Genomic DNA, 12,994 nt, shown 5'->3' on the forward strand with positions numbered 1-12,994 from the left:
ATTTGATTTTTCCCAGCGTCAGATAGTAATGCCTTTGGTGTTAGATCAAATTCAGGCTGAGCTTTTACACATGCTTATATGAAAGAATACGGCTGGTGTTATTTGATGTTTTACCTATCAACAAATCCAACAAATCCCTGTCTGTGGCTCTCAACCCGAAGGCCATTCATTCTTACTGAAGATGTAAATGTAAATAAATGTGTTGCAAGTACAGTCTCCTTTTGGTAAAGGAAATATCCAAAAACTGCTGGGCACTATTGTCTTTATCAAACGTTACACAAACAGGAGTAAATAGTGCCTTTGTTGGGGACTATTTTCAGCTGTGGATTAACACACATTTGGTGTGCTATAGTGAGTATTTACAGCAGCGGGACGGTGTACGTTGGATTGACTCAAAATAAACTACAGTGCTGGTCTTTTCATACAATAGGTAGACCAAATGTACAGTATCACCAGCCTTATTCTTTTAAGTTATTTAAATGGTTAAATACTAGTAATACTACTCTAGTTGTTCTGTTCTATTCTATAATCAAATATCATCACTAAAATCTTGCTCATCTGAACCTGCCGAAAAAGTGGTGCATTAGTATATATTTGTGTTAACGTTTTCTGTGAGCCACTTTCTTTATAGCTACAATATACAACTTTTCACTTTGACACAGGAAGTCTTTCTTCACGTAGTCTGACGGTTTTGTGTTAGTCATGAATACTAAACAAAACTCTTGCCATTCTGCGTGAAGCTTTTATTCCCCTTATTTGGTCAATTACTCGCTGCCTTAAACGCCTTTCACTCATCCTAGAGAGCTGTCTGTCTTACTCATCTAGCTTAGGGGTGAGCAGGAAGCAGATAGTAAAAATCAATTAGTCAGAAATGACAATGCAACAAAAACTACTCGATGATCTGTGTTAGTGGAAATATTAAACGCCCCAAAGCATGCCAAGCAATGCGTTGTGGACACGAACGCACAAGCTCACATACAGATGGACTAATTATGTGACAGACATTCTAACAAGAAGCGCCATTGTTGCAAAAATCAGTGTCGAATTAAAATTTTAGATGTTAAGAAATGTTGCTGTTATGTTGCTAAAATAGCTCTGTCTCTTTCATGTTACCAGGAGGAACGCTCTGTATTTGTTGCTCTGTGGATCGTCATGTTCCTTGCAGGGAATATAGCATATATCTACTACACATTTAGTCATGAAGAGCTGCACAACAGGTAGTGTACAAGCAGGTATTTGTTTTACCCTCGCTGTGTTTCTTTGCCTGCCATCATATGTTTTTGGATTTTCTTTATATATTCAGTTTTTTTTCCAATCATTTTATGTTGTGTTTTATTTTTACTTTCATTTCCTTTTAGGAATTGTTCCTGTTCTTGTCTGGTCTTGTCCTGTGAGTATTTGTTGTGGGTTTTTTTTGTCATTGTTTTGTTTCCACAGACTTTCTTAACATTATGTTAAACATTCGCCATGCTTTTATTTGTCATTCTACCATCCCGAGTGAAAACACCAGAGCTCCCTATAATAAGTCATCTACATGTTGTTTTCTTTTTCTTCTAGCCTCATTTTCTCCAAGCCCAACCTCAACAGCTTAGACTTCTTTGATCTGATCTGGGCAGTGGGCATCAATGACTTTGTCCTTAAGTACTTTACCATTGGCCTGAAATGCTTTGTCCTCTTTTTGCCCAAGATTCTCCTGGCCTTCAAATCCAGGGTAAGAAATCCACATTCATTCCTCTGACCTGGAAAATGTGACTTTTATTAACTATTTCATGGGACACACTTACACTGTATCCATAAATGACAATTATAAAATAAAACCGTGCATTTAATGATCTTAACATACAGTTATAATGTAATAATATGTAGTGCTAAAATGATTGAGATTTGCGCTGTTAGCTGTTTTATATCACTGTAAAGAGAATTTCTTTGAGTTTTGGACTGTTGTAACAGTAACAAAATACAGAGTCCAAGATAATACCTTGTGCTCTGTGAAAGTCTGATTTTATAGACATTTTAAAGATGACAAACAATTTAAATAATAATTGTTATATTCAGTTCATAATAAAGAGGGTTATAAATTAAAGCCCTAATTATATGCATTTGGTGCTTGTCCAAACTACAATAAATGTGCTGCTTTTGCCCAACATATTCATGTCAAAGGTTTGATCAGCAGACAGCAAAAAAAAAAAAAAAGACCAAATGAGGATCAGCTTCATATTACAACTGCATATTTCATTCAAACTAAATGAGGTTATCTCATGTGACTGTAACTCTTCAACCTCTTGCTGCTGCTTCATACTGAAAGCAGTAACACATGCAGTGGTGGATTTGTCAGTTAAACACATTACTCAATTTGTAGACAAGGGTAATCTTGTATGACATATTTAAAAGACATGTAATCCGAGTTTAATGTTTTTGGTAAACTGCCATATTCATGCTTATCCATAACATGGTTTAGTAGACAATGAGTGAGTTACAGGAAGTTCGGTCAGAGTTGTGAAACTTGGTTGATAATAATAAAAAAAAAAAAAAAAAAGATTTGCTAAGCTATGATGAAATACTCCACTGAGTGATGAAAGTGCTAAAGGGTCACAGTGTGAAACTGTTTTGTATTCATAAGGTTTTAAATGGTACTCCTTAGGTGAGCCTGTGCATGTAGCTGTCTGTGTGCGGGGTTAGTCTGGCCTGAGGCAACAGAATATGACTGCAAAAACACACACGCAGAGATAGACTTTGAATTTCATACAGGTGCAACTCATATGCCTGGTGTGTGTTTGTGTGTATTGGATGGCGGGCGGAGGAGGGGGGTTATATAGTATAAGGATTAAATTTTCCACTGATAAACAGACCTACAGGCCTATCAGAACCTCGGCAGCCAGCAACTGAGCTCATTTGCCCTCGAGGGGTTTGCACGGGTGAGGTCATCCCTCCCTAGAGCTGGACCATTACCTGTACCCTCCACTCACACACACAGACGCGCACACACACAGACGCGCGTGCACACATACAGAATTTGCAGAATTTGACAGTTTGTTCGGACACGTGGAGTTTTAGGGAATCCCAGATTGTACACTGTATCACTGTCCTCCACTAGTTCTTGGAAACCAAACAGTCTCGTCTATTCTGAACTCCATGAAGTCACATAATCAGCTCGTCTACTTCATTACTGCATTCAACCGCGGACACACTAATGATCCTACATAATTATTACAGTCAACGAGAGTCTGCACAAGTGACAGCAGGCACGCATCCAGAAGTTCCATGATGGCTTCATTCTAAAGGCTAGGAGGGCTCATACCTACTGTTTGTGTATGAATCCTATTAATTGTCTGTTGCGTAAGTGTTTTTATTGTTGTGCCAGAGGTGTCTCTAAGTTTTCTGAACTGATTTTCTTTTTTAAATGTTGATGAATTTAATTATTGTTTATAAAATGTTATAAAAGAGGGGACATGACCATCATAAGATCTGAGAGTGCAATCTTAAAGTTGCTTATTTATAGTCCAAAACACAAATATATTAAATTATAACAAAATAAAACAGAAAAGGGGAACACATTGTGGAACCAGTGAATGTGTGGCATTTTTGCTTGATAATCTACTGAATTGATTAATCATATTAAAGATGAGGCTTGTTTGAATAAATAGAAGAACTTGGATAAAAGGGGGAAAAAAGGACAAATTGAAACTAAAACTTCTGACAACTAATAATGCTATGGAGCAAAGTTTTTCTTAGTGGGTTCCCATTTTGTTTGTATCGTGCACGAGCAAACGCGACGCAATTGTTTTTCCACTGTTGGTTCCACTGATCAGCAGTTTGAAAGCGCCAGCAAATGTGGCAGTGCGCTGACAGAGGCAGTGAAGAAGACTGCTAGCAAGCAAACACAATGTATGTATGTGGGATGTACACAATGCATTTAAAAAAATCAGCTTTGTTTTATGAGGAAGGAAATTCACTCAAAGTGCTCGTCAGGCCTCAAGGATGCATAAAATGTGTTTTGCTAAGAAACAAAAGTAACTTTTGCTTGTTAATAACAAAACTTTACAGGACTACTTTAAAATATAGTACTGTGACATCTAGATAGAAAAAGACATGATCGTAAAGGCCCCACAGTTTGGTTGACTAATAATTCATGCGGCAGAAAATAATAGTAGCCATAACAATTTCATACTAAATATGTCCCCACCCACTCACTCCCAGGTATATAAATAAAAACATAATGGACTAATAACAGTCTTGCAGATTAAAATGTAAAGTTATGTATCTATGTGTCTGTTTCTGTGTACAGTTGTGGAGTGGATAAAGAGATCAGACAAAGTAATGAAACCAAGCAGGAACCTACTCAAACAAGGCCTGCAGTGGAGCTTACTCAAACTCCCTGGCTTCTATCCAAACTCTAGATTTGACAGTTTTTGCGTGGGAGTGATGGGCACTGTGGGATACGAGGCTGCGGGGACAATAAGGAAGATGAATTAGCCACTGGCAGAGGTCTTCCTCCCCTACCAACCTGGCTGCTCGTGGCTCTTTACCCAAAGTCATCAATCTTTGTCAGCTAATATCCAGCAAGTCATTATGCAAGCTGGGATGCCACGGGGGCCTTCGGGGAATCAAGTGTGCCGTCATTGTGGTTGCCTCTGTTTTTAACTGTCCCCAATTCACTGAACGCACTTTGTGGCAGTGGGGACTTAGTCAGAAGTTCATTTTTTCTCTGTGATTATTAAGGGGAGGGGAGACAGCTAGCAAGCCCCCGTAGGGCTGGGTTTAATGTGGGCACTGAGTAGCAGGTGGAAAGAGCCGTTGCCAGTTTCCCTTGCAGTGTGGGGAAATTGCCTGGACTGCTGTGAAACTGCAGAGCTCTGGACAGCAGCCATGTTTGGGCTGGAGGCATGTTGTTTTAAGCTTTTAATACCGCGCTGCTCTTGACTAGATAGAAGAGTGCCCCGAAGCTGTTGAGCTCTTTCAGCTTTTTGTACAGTAAGTGAGTGGATCAAAGAAAGGATACATATTGTCTCAGCTTAGTATTTTTTCATTCAGTTTGAACTTGGGTTAAGACTGATAAGTTCCGGGTTTTTTTTGTTGTTTTGGCTGCTATTCAAAATATCGAAATTTTAAGTGGTCACTGCAACCTGCATATGGATACAAAGTCTATTGAGGCATCTGAAGAGGCCTCCTCAACTATTGTAGTTTATCATTTTGTGTGTTTTCCCAGGGAAAGTTCTACCTGCTGGTCGAGGAGCTGAGCCAGCTGTTTAGGGCCTTGGTGCCCATCCAGCTGTGGTACAAATACATCTTGGGAGAAGACCCCTCCAACAGTTACTTCCTGGGAGCCACCCTCATCATCATCTACAGCCTTTGCAAGGTAACCAGTGCCCGGTGGCAGAAAATTTAGCAAAAATCAATGTTGTTTTTGTACTTTTTAAGACTTACTAGTCATGCAAATAAAGACCACACAAAATTTCACAACCATGGGATGCAGTCAGATGAACAAGAGTCTGACAACAGTTGGAGGAACTACTCCTGTGAAGAAAAGAGTTTAGCAAAGCTAAAAGAGAATCAAGTGAGTCGGATAGAACAGCCAACATAATGATGATATCGTTACTGGGAGGTACTTTTTTGTAATGTTAAAAGGTCATGGGGGCGTTCAGGTCAAAACAGTATTTTATTGTGGGAGCATTTATGGTTTCAGTTTCATAGCAGTATGAGTTATGAGATATTTATGATAAGATTTATGGGATATCTTGTGTGCACAGTTAATATTTAGTATCCTAGGTGGCGCTAAAGGAAAGTCAGCGGGGTATAACGATGATAAAGGTTCATCCTCTGGGGGAGCAAAATATTATGGCAGTTACGTTAGTTTTTGTTTTGTAGGCCATGCTTGTGACTAGAGGGATACTGGAGTCGAATTTTACTCCTGTTCCATCCCACTCTCACAAAAAAATACTCCCAATCCCATGACGGAGTAAAAACAAAATTTCTTTCCCTTCCCAGTCCCAGAAGAATGACATCCCTTTCCTGATTAAAAATGAAAATAAGAATCAGAAAATAGTAGGGGGGTGTCATTGGTTACTGAGAAGTTACATCAGGACTTAGGGAAAAAGGACGCTTTGAGCCATGGGTCACTTGTCAGTCATGATACTGAACAGGAAGCTGAAATAGTGAAACTAAGTGGAACTTGTGAATGATGCAGTGATGAATTATATACACAGTGATGTTGTCACTGTCATGTGTAGTGTGCGCTAACAGTTATAGTCCGCAGTCTTCTTTTAGTGATTCACCAGATGTCGATGATGAGCTTTTTCAGCTGAATAAGGTGGATAGTTTTCTGGGTGTGTGCGCATGCTGGGGTGCAACACTGGTGTTTTCCAAGATCAGAAAATATAAGCAGTGTGTCCATGTTAGAGTATGCTTGTGTGTCCATCAGTGGTCACAAAGGGGCAACAGTTGGATGAACTTTAGAGAAATAGGTTTGAGAGCAAAAGCTTAGCAGTTTGAATCTTCAGACCAGGAAGCAATCTACACCCGGGTTGAGAAGCCGTCATTGAACAAAGGAGGGGGTCTACGCCACCACTTATCCCCCACTTACAATGTGGTCCTTTCATCACTTCCCAGGAAACTCAACAAATGTAACCTATTGGCCTCAGGTGAAGATACCAACGATGGTCGTTCAGTCTTGGCCTCGGTCCTAACGACCATACAGACTGTCGTTACAGCAACCAGGAACACTAACGAACCAGCAGTATCAACGATCCTGGTAAACGACCCCACTGAGGTTAAATAGCTTAGTTTCCCTGCCAGTCAGTCAGAACTGAAGAAGTCCTTTGAGTGAGGGACGAAACATCTTCTAGTATCTTCAACCAAGTTCAGTTGCCCTTGACTTTAACCTTCTTTGGATAACTATGACCTGGATGACTGAGAACCTTCATAGACAACCCTAACCCTAACCCAACTGTTGGGTGGATTGCCATAAAATTACACACACATATTCATGCTCCCCAGAGGTTGATCCCCTGACTTTTCATCTAGCACCACCATTAGGTTGACATTTGTGGTTTTGAGTATAATGTCCCAACAACTATTGGATGGATTTCTGTGACATTTGTGACAGTTCTTCGTGTTCCCCTCAGGCAGAATTGTAATCACTTAGCTGAAGCCTTTACTTTTCTTCTAGCCCCATCATTAGGTCTTAAGTGGATCCCATCAGCCTCAGCTACACTTTGTGCTTCAAGCTAATTGGCAAATGTTAGCATGCTAGCACACCAAACTAAGATGGCGAACATGGTATCTCAACATTATATCTTGGATGGATGTCAAAGAGAAATAACATTGTCTCTGGAACCTGTGAAAGGGGAAGAGTAAAGGAGAAAGGGAACCCACAGTTAGAGGTCACAGCAAGGTCAGGTACTAAGAAGTTACATAAAGGACTTATGGGAAAAAAAGATTTCTGGAGACATGGGTCACTTAAAAGTTGGTCACGATATTGAACAGGAAGCTGAAATAGTGAAACTAAGTGGGACTTTGATGAATGAAACTCTGAATGATGCAGTGATGAATTATATACACAGTGATGTTGTCACTGCCATGTGTAGTGTGGCCCTGACAGTTATTCTTTTTGTGATTCACCAGATGTAGTTGTTGATGATGGGCTCTTACAACTGAAATGGGCGGACGGTTTCCTGGGTGTGTGTGTGTCCTGAGGTGCAGCAGTCTGGTGTTTTCCAAGATCAGGCCATATAAGCAGTGTGTCCATATTAGAGGATGCGGATGTGCATGAGTGGTTGATTCACTGTTGTCATGCTGTTCTGTCACAAAAGGGCAACAGTTGAATGGGTAGCCATTAGAAACTTTACAGACGGATCACTTTGTGATCGCTCTGTTTTACATAAAATCAATGAGATGAGAGATGTTACATTGCTGACTCTCTGATTTTTGAGAAATATATAACTTGTTGCAGTTCAGGATGTTACAGTGTAGTTTTAGCAATGCTGGAGGTGTGGCTCTAGGGATGAAATCGGTTGGTCACTTTGACTGGTCTGCCACTCCAGACTACAACTGAAATATCTTAGCAGCTGAATCCATACTGACTGTGGTGATCCCCTAACTTTTCATCTAGCACCACCATTAGATTTACATTGTGGTTTTGACTCTCAAATATTTGATGGATTTCTGTGACATTTGGTACAGTTGCTCTTTAATGCTCCCTTTAGGATGAAATGTAATGACTTTGGTGTTTAGAGGTCATTGGGAAATGTTAGCTAGCTAGCAAGCTAAACAAAGTTTAAGAAGTTGCTCCTAAGTGTCCTGCCTGGTTAAATAAAGGTTTAATAAATAAATAATAAAAACTAAGCTGTTGAACAAGGAAAACATTATATATCTGTTAAACATAACAACGTTTAGCATGTTAGCATCGGCAGTGTTGTTAACATGCTGAGTAGCATTTTGCCCAAAGCACCACTCTCCCTAAACACAGCCTCACAGAGCTGCTAGCATGGCTGTAGACTGTTAGTCTTGTTAACAAATGTTTAGGAAAGAGTAACAGAAAGTCAGAATAGCTAAAATAAGTGGGCTTGTGGACATTTTTAATTCGAAATTGTTATAAAAGAAACTGATTGTGCTTCACCATTATTGTTTTGCAGTCCTTTGACATCTGTGGACGTGTGTCTGCCATACGCAGGGCCTTGGTCATGCTCTGCAGCGCCCAGGTCAGATTCAGACTAATTGTACTTTTTTCACATATCAGTAAGTAAACACACACACACACACACACACGGAAATACTCAACTTTTTTGTGTGTCATGCAGAGTTATGGAGTGAGGGCAGGCAGTCAGCAGTGCAGCGAGGCGGGCGATGTCTGCGCTATTTGTCAGGCTGATTTCAGAGACCCCATAGCCCTTCTCTGTCAGGTAAGGATTCGGTCAACTCGTTAGAAGGTTAGAAATTATAAATTATTATACATTAATTAGCAGTAACAGAATCAAATTTGAAGCAGTGTTTTACTGCCCTCTCTGGTTGAAAGTTTGAAGTCTGCTGGACTTGTGACCACAGCCGGTATCACTAATGGCTGTGGTTGTGTGTGCTCAGTAATGTACTACAAGTGTTGCACCCTAAACCACACTAACAGTGATGTCAGTGTGCTGACAGACCCAGATGTAGAATCAGTGCGTTCACTTGCGTTTTCTTTTGCATACTACTACTGTTATCCTTCATGTACATTATTTGATAATATCAGTGGTCAGCCAGTATCAGTCAAATGTCAGTATCAGCTGCTGAACTGTGCTCATAAGACACAAGGCACTCCGCGTGGATCTTTAACTTCCTGTGGTGTTCATACTCAGGAACAATCTCTAATAACAGTCAAGGCTGTAAAGATATTTAAACCGTGAATGCTAAATGATTTACCACAGATCACACAGAAATATTTTCTACTTCTCTTTAGCAAAAATGCTACATACATTGTGTTCCTCTGCAGCATGTGTTCTGCGAGGAGTGCCTGTGTTTGTGGTTCGACCGGGAAAGAACCTGTCCGCTGTGTCGCTCTACTGTCATCGAGACCCTGCGATGCTGGAAGGACGGCACCACCTCCGCTCACTTCCAGATCTACTAGGCTCTGACAACATATCATATGCACGCAGAAAGGAGGAGAAATGTGATTGTGCTGTAATCCGAGCTAGACAATGGGGTGTCATCTTTCTTTGTCTAGTTTAGCGCAATAAGTCTTCAAATCAGGGTAAACATAATTGAAATAACACGTAATATAAAGGGGACTTTTATTTTAGAGGCATTCGAAAAGAGCAGAATGTGTGAATTATATTGTCTTCAGTGTGGATAAGTTCAGCATCTTATGAAGCTGGTGGTAGAGGCCACACGCGCAAACCAAATAATCAACATGCTATCACTTAAAAAAAACATAAAGCTGGACTACCGTAAAACTTAGCCCAGGCTTTTATTTGCTTCAGTCACTGAACTCACCCTGCCTATATTTGGGAGAGGCGTTTAATTTCTTTTGCACATGCTCAGCAAAGATGAGAAATTGGCTACTTTCAAATTGTTAATGAATATTAACTATTATACTTGTTATAGATAACATATCAATTACGAATCGTTCATTTGATCTGACTCTGAGAAACACAGAGCACAACTAGGCCAGCTTCATTCAGAGAGGGAGAGAGAGAGAGAAAGAAAGCCCTTTATCAAAGTAGAGGTAGCCTGTCTTAGAAAGGATGAAAGCCGATTGTTACCACAGTTTTTCCAACTTGGATTCTTGGAACTTTTTTCATTCTTTTGATTGGTGGACCCTTACAGACTAAAGGAAAATAAATAATCGAGGACACACATTCAGGCTTTATTGCAGCTAGGGAGTCACCTCTTTTTTTTTTTGTGTTTACCATCAAGGTAAAAAATTAATGAATAATACTGCTCACGGTCTCTGTAAAATGAACTGAACAACTGAATTGAAGAGAATATAACCAAACTAACGATGTGTATCTTAGAACTAGCTCAAGCAGTGTCCCAGTGGGCTTTTAGAGGTTTTTATACATCCAAAGAAGTTCTATTAAAAAACAGATCCATTGTCTAATTAATACCTGCGGTTATTTGTCAAAATGTGTAGCCACACCCGGCCAGTAAAAGGGATTTGCATCTAATTAGGGCTCTGCTTTTAAACGAAGTTTTACAATATTGTCAGTTTTGCAATTGGAATGTTGTTACCATACAGGTTTTCATACATTTTTGTGTACATGTGGGCCTTATCCACTGTTATAAACTGTAAACAACATTTTATTTTACACTAAACACATGATAAAAACAATGTTACTTTAATTTATTTAAATATTCACAGCGTTCACTCTCTTTGTGGTAAATTGTTTTTGCATTCTTTTGTCATGTCTGTGTATTGTCTATATTTATCTTTTTTTTTTAATTCTGCAGTTGGTATTTAGCGTTGTTGTATTTGGTTTTAAAAATTGTAATATTAACTTGAAAATGTGATACGAATGTCTCACAGAATGAGCATGAGTAGAAAATCACTTCAAACATTTACTTTCAGGTAAAAAAAGTTATTTGTTAGCAAACGGTAATGTTATTTAGATATTAAGTAATGAACATAAGGTGGTGTGTGACTTAATTTCCCAGAGTGTAAAAGGTACCTAGTGTAATTGTTTATGGTGCCAGCCAGGCATAACATTTTGTAGATTTGTATCAAGTGTGGTGGAGATATTGAAGACTTTTCATACTTTTCCACTTGCATTTCCATTGACAGTGTGATGATTTCCATTGTTATTCACTATGAATATTGTTAATATGAATAATTTCCTTTAGAATGATTCATTCTTGCATAATACAGTCTGATGTTACTGCGGAATGCAGTGCAGAGGTTTTCAGTTTTAAATTAAAGCACCTTACCTCACCTTATTAGTGGTATTTGTTGTGTAATTGTAAGGACACCTGCAGAGAATTTATTTCAGAAAGATTTTATTTTAACTGCTAAAAATCCATATGAAATATTTCATTAGTATAAATAGCACACACTTATAAAAGACAGTTTCAGCAATTCTGCTCACATTACACTTGATATACCAGAGAAAGCTTATTTCCAGAAATCACAGACAGCATTAACAGCATAGCTTCCTATGCACAGGTCCTGTATCTTGTTTATGATTAAAAAAAGCCACTTAACACTGCCCTCAACAGATAATGCTAAAGCACAGGAGAATGTGTAAACATCATCTAAACACTGTAGAAAACATCTATAAAAACGTCCATCCTCTCCGTATTGACGTGTACACTTACAGCATAGCTTATGTAAAAAGGTACAGTGCATTGTGAAGCTTAAAAACAGGTCTGTGTCAGTGCATTTTCAGGAGTGCTGATACATTTGAAGGTCTAATCAATTGAACCCCTTTCTCACTGATGCACTCACATCGTGGGAGGGGAAAATTCAAAGGAGTCCTATTAGTAAGCTTTTCCCTCCACTCTACCAGGGGAGGATTACATCACCGTTTTGTAACTGGGATGACAGAATCGGAGAGTCACGCAGGGGGCAGGCCGCGCAACTGGCTGACTGCAGGGCTGCTGGGTATTGGCGTGTCAGCTCGTTATTAAATTCGCAGTGCATCCACACCGGGCCTGAGTAAGTCTTCATGACACATGGAGTTGCAGTCAGACACAAAGTTCCGACCCTGATACACACATTTAACCTTGTCTTCTGTCGGCCTTTTACCCGCTGCACACACCTTCTCCTTGACCGCATCCTCCGACTCCCCGGCATCCCTTGCTTTTAGTGCAAATGATGTGAGCCCGTTCCTCGTGCATGGTCCTAAAGGCACCATCTATGCAAGATATAATATTTGCATTTAATTTACATAAAACATCCATAAAACAGTTGTTCATAAAAGAGAAAAAAATTACTGTGCATTTAGCATCTACCTCTCTCATTCTGACTGTTTTCATCCTTTCGACCAGGACGATGCAATATGTATTTTGTTTTTTTTTACAACAGATACCAGGCCTAAATGACAACAGTAACTGGTCAAAAGTAGATGCAAATGTATGATATTTTAGGATACACCGCACACTAAAGATCAAACAAATGAATGACAGACCTCAACCACGACAATTTAAAACATTCAGGCCTATTTCTCATGAAACATTCCTTAAATGCGATTAAAATCAGTCCTAAACTTAGTTTGCCTACGCTTAATGCTGCCCGTTTGGCGTTTAACATAAAAGTGAAAAATGGAGGTTTTCATGTGATCTAATTGTAAATTGCAAAACTACCTAAAGAGGTGGACATAAAGCAGAATGCTTGATAATTGTATAATAAAAGCAATGAAAAGCACCTGTTTTGTATCCCAAAACGAGTGCTTATAGCTCAATGCATAGGCCAAAGGCACATGTGGTTCACGTTATGGTAAATTGTGGTTAAATTAAGTGTAATTGTATGACGTTTGTCTGGTGTTTTATCCCTGATAATTATGAAGTTTACAGTTTTGTGGTGTGGAAA

The 12,994-nt window shown here is 39.3% G+C and overlaps 1 protein-coding gene and 1 long non-coding RNA gene across 2 annotated transcripts in view; both read left to right on the forward strand.

The window, feature by feature from the left end:
• The window catches only part of rnft2 (ring finger protein, transmembrane 2), a 15,943-nt gene extending 4,545 nt beyond the window's left edge, over positions 1 to 11,398 (forward strand). Inside the window, 4 exon segments of the mRNA XM_046035372.1 lie at positions 5,207 to 5,356; positions 8,631 to 8,696; positions 8,796 to 8,897; positions 9,464 to 11,398. Coding sequence (XP_045891328.1) covers positions 5,207 to 5,356; positions 8,631 to 8,696; positions 8,796 to 8,897; positions 9,464 to 9,598 — 453 coding nt within the window. The 3' untranslated portion in view covers positions 9,599 to 11,398.
• Positions 1,116 to 2,144, forward strand: LOC123960558. Its single transcript, XR_006822539.1, has 3 exons — positions 1,116 to 1,217; positions 1,359 to 1,390; positions 1,558 to 2,144. It is a non-coding gene; the product is annotated as an uncharacterized LOC123960558 (long non-coding RNA).
• Positions 11,399 to 12,994: the final 1,596 nt, after the last annotated feature.

This window comes from Micropterus dolomieu, linkage group LG21 (assembly GCF_021292245.1).
Source record: "Micropterus dolomieu isolate WLL.071019.BEF.003 ecotype Adirondacks linkage group LG21, ASM2129224v1, whole genome shotgun sequence".
NCBI classification, from domain to species: domain Eukaryota; kingdom Metazoa; phylum Chordata; class Actinopteri; order Centrarchiformes; family Centrarchidae; genus Micropterus; species Micropterus dolomieu.